At 45.4% G+C, this 6,964-nt stretch overlaps 1 protein-coding gene across 2 annotated transcripts in view; it reads right to left on the reverse strand.

Moving 5' to 3' along the window:
* Positions 1-6,633, reverse strand: part of DYSF (dysferlin) — a 283,259-nt gene extending 276,626 nt beyond the window's left edge. For both annotated transcript variants that reach the window (XM_075261820.1, XM_075261819.1), the window contains exon 1: positions 6,455-6,633. In XM_075261820.1, the coding sequence (XP_075117921.1) occupies positions 6,455-6,542 (88 nt within the window). In that variant the 5' untranslated portion in view covers positions 6,543-6,633. The remainder of the gene's footprint in view (positions 1-6,454) is intronic.
* Positions 6,634-6,964: the final 331 nt, after the last annotated feature.

The following is a 6,964-nucleotide window of genomic DNA, read 5'->3' on the forward strand; positions in this document are numbered from 1 at the left end:
GGGGCCAGTAAGGGACATAATACTGTGTGCAGGGGCCACTATGGGACATAATACTGTGTGCAGGGGCCACTATGGGACATAATACTGTGTGCAGGGGCCACTATGGGATATAATACTGTGTGCAGGGGTCACTATGGGGGATAATACTGTGTGCAGGGGCCACTATGGGACATAATACTGTGTGCAGGGGCCACTATGGGACATAATACTGTGTGCAGGGGCCACTATGGGACATAATACTGTGTGCAGGGGCCACTATGGGACATAATACTGTGTGCAGGGGCCACTATGGGACATAATACTGTGTGCAGGGGTCACTATGGGGGATAATACTGTGTGCAGGGGCCACTATGGGGGATAATACTGTGTGCAGGGGCCACTATGGGGGATAATACTGTGTGCAGGGGCCACTATGGGGCATAATACTGTGTGCAGGGGCCACTATGGGGGATAATACTGTGTGCAGGGGCCACTATGGGACATAATACTGTGTGCAGGGGCCACTATGGGACATAATACTGTGTGCAGGGGCCACTATGGGACATAATACTGTGTGCAGGGGCCACTATGGGACATAATACTGTGTGCAGGGGCCACTATGGGGGATAATACTGTGTGCAGGAGCCACTATGGGGCATAATACTGTGTGCAGGGGTCACTATGGGGGATAATACTGTGTGCAGGAGCCACTATGGGGGATAATACTGTGTGCAGGGGCCACTATGGGACATAATACTGTGTGCAGGGGTCACTATGGGGGATAATACTGTGTGCAGGAGCCACTATGGGGGATAATACTGTGTGCAGGGGCCACTATGGGACATAATACTGTGTGCAGGGGCCACTATGGGGACATAATACTGTGTGCAGGAGCCACTATGGGGGATAATACTGTGTGCAGGGGCCACTATGGGACATAATACTGTGTACTGGGGCCACTATGGGACATAATACTGTGTGCAGGGGCCACTATGGGGCACAATACTGTGTGCAGGGGCCACTATGGGGGATAATACTGTGTGCAGGGGCCACGACCACGAGTGCAGGGACTTTCTATGGTCTGGGACTTGTAGTACGGCTTTAACCATTTATTGGCCTCTGTACCAGTTTGTGCAGCACAAGACCAGTGATCTCCGCTGGAAAGGAACTCCTGCACACAGTATTATCCCCCATAGTGGCCCCTGCACACAATATTATGTCCCATAGTGGCCCCTGCACACAGTATTATCCCCCATAGTGGCTCCTGCACACAGTATTATGTCCCATAGTGGCTCCTGCACACAGTATTATGTCCCATAGTGGCCCCTGCACACAGTATTATGTCCCATAGTGGCCCCTGCACACAGTATTATCCCCCATAGTGACCCCTGCACACAGTATTATATCCCATAGTGGCCCCTGCACACAGTATTATGTCCCATAGTGGCCCCTGCACACAGTATTATGTCCCATAGTGGCCCCAGTACACAGTATTATGTCCCATAGTGACCCCTGCACACAGTATTATGTCCCATAGTGGCCCCTGCACACAGTATTATGTCCCATAGTGGCCCCTGCACACAGTATTATGTCCCATAGTGGCCCCTGCACACAGTATTATGTCCCATAGTGGCCCCTGCACACAGTATTATGTCCCATAGTGGCCCCTGCACACAGTATTATGTCCCATAGTGACCCCTGCACACAGTATTATGCCCCATAGTGGCCCCTGCTCACAGTATTATCCCCCATAGTGGCCCCTGCACACAGTATTATGTCCCATAGTGGCCCCTGCACACAGTATTATGTCCCCATAGTGGCCCCTGCACACAGTATTATGTCCCATAGTGGTCCCTGCACACAGTATTATGTCCCATAGTGGCCCCTGCACACAGTATTATGTCCCTTACTGGCCCCTGTACACAGTATTATGTCCCATAGTGGCCCCTGCACACAGTATTATCCCCCATAGTGGCGCCTGCATACAATATTATCCCCCATAGTGGCCCCTGCACACAGTATTATCCCCCATAGTGGCCTCTGCACACAATATTATGTCCCATAGTGGCCCCTGCACACAGTATTATGTCCCATAGTGGCCCCTGCACACAGTATTATCCCCCATAGTGGCCCCTGCACACAGTATTATGCCCCATAGTGGCCCCTGCACACAGTATTATGCCCCATAGTGGCCCCTGCACACAGTATTATGCCCCATAGTGGCCCCTCCACACAGTATTATATCCCATAGTGGCCTCTGCACACAGTATTATGTCCCCATAGTGGCCCCTGCACACAGTATTATGCCCCATAGTGGCCCCTGCACACAGTATTATGTCCCATAGTGGCCCCTGCACACAGTATTATGTCCCATAGTGGCCCCTGCACACAGTATTATCCCCCATAGTGGCCCCTGCACACAGTATTATGCCCCATAGTGGCCCCTGCACACAGTATTATGTCCCATAGTGACCCCTGCACACAGTATTATGCCCCATAGTGGCCCCTGCACACAGTATTATGTCCCATAGTGGCCCCTGCACACAGTATTATGCCCCATAGTGGCCCCTGCACACAGTATTATGTCCCATAGTGGCCCCTGCACACAGTATTATGTCCCATAGTGGCCCCTGCACACAGTATTATGCCCCATAGTGGACCACCCTTGAACAATTATTATACTCTGAGGTCTTCTCACACTCCAGAGTATAATGATTGTAGACCCAGGGGAGGATACAAACACAATAAACACTGTTACTTACCTCTCCTGGGCTCTGGCGCACTGCCCGCTCATGTCAGCCATCTTAATGATGGACCAGACGTCACGTGATCCAGGCCTGCGTTGTGACGCATAAGGATGCAAGCCCTGCCCATGTGACGTCTGGGACGTCGCCAAGTAGGTTCGAAGCCTTCCTGGATCCAGAAGAGGTAAGTAACATCGTTTTTTATGTTCCCTCACCTCTCTTATCTCCCGGTTATTATACTCAGGGTCTGAAAAGATCCCTGAGTATAATAATAGTGTTTTTGGGGCCGCAGCCTCACTTACCGATGCTGGCTCCTGCTCACAGCGACCTCCGTAGAAGGGGAAGCACAGGCAACCGTGAGCAGGACCCGGGATCGGTAAGTATTTATTTATTTTTTTATTTTTTTATTTTTATGGTAGAGTTGGAAGGGACCTCAAGGGCCATCGGGTCCAACCCCCTGCGAGTGCAGGTTTTCCTAAATCATCCCAGCTATATGTTTATCCAGATTCCGCTTGAAGATTTCCATTGATGGAGCGCCCACCACCTCCCGTGGCAGCCTATTCCACTCTCTCACTCCCCTCACTGTCAGAAAGTTTTTCCTAATGTCTAATCTGTATCTCTTTCCCTTTAGTTTCATCCCATTGCTTCTTGTACTTCCTTGTGCTAATGAGAATAGGGGAGATCCCTCTGCACTGTGACTACCTTTCAGATATTTGTAGACTGCTATTAAATCTCCCCTCAGCCTTCTCTTCTGCAAACTAAACTATGTGATCTGTGTGTGTCCGGGCCATCAGTATGTGATCTGTGGGTTCTGACGCCCGGACTCTGCATAGATCACCTGTTCTGGCAGTCTCTAGGCTCAGCCTTCTCTTCTGCAAACTAAACAGTCCCAGTTCTTTTAGCCGCTCCTCATAGGACATGGTTTGCAGACCTTCCACCATTTTGGTTGCTCTTCTCTGGACTTGCTCCAATATATCGATGTCTTTCTTGAATTGAGGCGCCCAGAACTGTACACAGTATTCCAGGTGTGGTCTGACCAGGGAAGAGTACAGCGGAATAATGACCTCTCTTCATCTAGATTCAATGCTTGTCTTAATACATCCCAGAATTTTATTAGCCTTTTTTGCAGCAGCCCCGCACTGTTGGCTCATGTTGAATTTGTGATCTACTATTATGCCCAAGTCCTTTTCCCCTATGCTCTCACTTAGTTCTATTCCTCCCATACTATATATGTTTTTTACATTTCTGTAAAGTAAAAGGGCCCGTTACCTACTGGAGTTACTCCAACAGGTAATGGTCTATTAAAAATTAACAAAAAATACATGAGCATGATTGATCAGAGGAGAGCCCGAGGGTATAAAGCGTATTCTTATCATTCACTGCTCTGAGTATGAATTATGTATGAAGAATACTCAAGAAACCTCACGGATCAATATTACAGCGTCTGTACATGAGGAAAGTCACTACTTCTGCCCATTACATCACTTGTATTCTCCATTGTCTTTCTCTCTGCGGCCTCTACCACTAAGGCCCCATGCACATGACCGGAGTTGTTTGCAGTCCACAATTGCAGACAGTAACCAGACCCATTCACTGCTATAGCCCCATCCAGACATCCATAGAGCTTACTGATCTGGGCTCCAGAAACTCTCCACAAATCATGGAGCAGGCCCTATCCCTGTCTGTAGGTGCGGCATACACTCACAGATACATATTTATGTCCCTACATACATATTTATGTCACACAGGACATTATAGAGATGAATGAACATGCACTGATGTGAATAAAGCACTTGGGTGAGATAGAAACTTCCTATTTATTTCCAGCAGCCTGTCTGTCTCTCTCCTCTCACTGCACCTTTCCACTCTCCATAGACTTCTATGACCTTACAGATCTCCAGGATGTAATTAGGAGAACAGTGCACTCTGTATGCCGCCCTCTAGGGGCAGCCCCCCTAACATCATGCATGACTCAGTTAATAAGCCTACTGACATGATGCGGGGTTTATTGCCAAACTAGTATTTCTATTCCAAAAGGAACAGATTCCCAGCTATGGACAGCGTTGTTTCAGTCTTTTGGACCTCCTCAGCATAGCGCAGGGATACTAGTTTGGCAGTGAGAGACTATAGACCAGGGTCAGGGGATAATCATACACATTAGGGAAAGTGAGGCACTGTTCTCCTAATTACATCCTGGAGAATAGATTTGCATATTTTTTACCCAGAATCCCTAGCGGAACAGGAATGATTTGTAAGTCTCCGTACACCTATGTGGGCACACACTCTCCCTAATATGTATGATTATCCCCTTACAGATCTCAGCAGAGATTTCAGAGTAGAAGTCAGTGCCTTCATCTGTAATCTACAAGTAATGTCTGTAGCCGTCATCTTATGTCAGAAGAGACCAAATAACCGTAGTGAGAACCTATCCCTACATCCGGTTCACATGGCTAAATTTGGAACTGAATTTGAGGCGGATTCCACTTCAAAATCAGCTCCAAATTTAATCTATAAAAATGAGTGTCAGCTCGATCTTCAGGCAAATCCAACCTGATAATTTCCATTGAAGTGAATGTGAGAGGGAAAAATACCGCCTGGCGGCTGCTGAATTTGCAGATTCCATGGCGGATTATTTGGTTAGGTGGAAAAATTCAGCTCCAAGTTCCTGTATCTGAATTTTTCAGCTACTGAAATTGCAACCTTGTGAATATGTCCTTGTAGTGGAAAACTGCAAAGCAAATAATAATAATAATAATAATAATAATAATAACAACAAAAATAATAATAATAATAATAATAATAATAATATAAATAATAATAATAATAATAATAATAAAAATAATAATAATAATAATGAAATAATAATAATAACAAAAATAATATTATTATTATTTATATTATTGTTATTATTATTATTTATATTATTGCTATTATTATTATTTATATTATTATTTATATTATTTTTGTTATTATATATTATTATTATTATTAGCAAATATAAAAAAGTCTGCCCAATGTGACCTCATGTGGGATATATTATTTAAGAAAAATATCTAAAAACAGCAGCTAAAAAAACATAAAAATATACTGTATATATGTGTGTATATATATGTTTTATTTTAGTCTGTATTACAAGGAATAAAGTTAAAAAAAAATTATAAAAATTTAAAGAAAATTTCATTATTTTATACTCTTTGTACACTATAATAAAATTAAAAAATAAATATTTCCTCCATAAAGGATTAAAAAAAAAAAACCTACAGAAATAAATAAATACCAAAATAAATCCCACCCCGTAAATGACTTTGATAGTTACAAATACAAACTTGTGCAAAATTGCAACAAAGTGTCCAGTCATTTGGATGTGAAACGCGCTGGCGGTTAAGGGGTTAATAGCACTAATCCTACTAGTAAGGTGAGGGCCACGATGAGGCCAATATGAATGAGTAATAATCCGATATTATATGGTATATACAGTATTAGAGGCTCCCATGGTGAGGACACATGTCCGGTGTCCCCCTTTATATAGGACATTTCCAGCTCGGACCCCCTCATCCCTTTCCTATACCCCCTGCAGTGACCAGGCCCCGGCTATCTGATATTTGCTGCTTTACAGGTCATCTCTTTACTTTCCATAAATACCCTCAGCTGTTGTCAGCTGCACCGTCACTCCTGTATAGTGCAAGCCCCCTGGCAGCCAGCCCCCTGCACCACGCCAACAAGTCTCTTACCCTGGAAGACCACCGAGCAGTAGGAATCGCTGATGTCGGTGTCAGGGGTCTGCACATTTTCAGCGTGGAGGATGAATACTCTCAGCATTGCAGCTGGTTCCGGCAGCAGCCTTGTCCTGACTGCACTGGGAGTGGTTGTCTCCCTCCCTCTCGCTCTGTCCCAGAGAGATGTCTGCGCTCATCTGTCACACACACAGCCCTGCCTATGACCACTCGGCCCAGCAGGTGCCTAGCCCACTCACACCAAAATAGACATCAGCCCCCTGCATGTAAGTCAGATTGGCCACAACGACACAAGAAAGTGTGTCAAAACAGGATTATGGACCTGTCCGCTTTCCAGGAACCTTCTTAGTGTATACAGCATCATGGCGGACTTCAAGTCCCACCAAAAATTACACTAGTCCACCAAGTAATCCACCCTGACCCCTTCATCCTTACAATAGAATAATACTTTATTGGTCCCCAGTGGCTCCATATGGATAAGACAAGTAGAGACAATCCACATGACAC

The sequence above is a fragment of the Leptodactylus fuscus genome, chromosome 1 (genome assembly GCF_031893055.1).
Source record: "Leptodactylus fuscus isolate aLepFus1 chromosome 1, aLepFus1.hap2, whole genome shotgun sequence".
NCBI classification, from domain to species: domain Eukaryota; kingdom Metazoa; phylum Chordata; class Amphibia; order Anura; family Leptodactylidae; genus Leptodactylus; species Leptodactylus fuscus.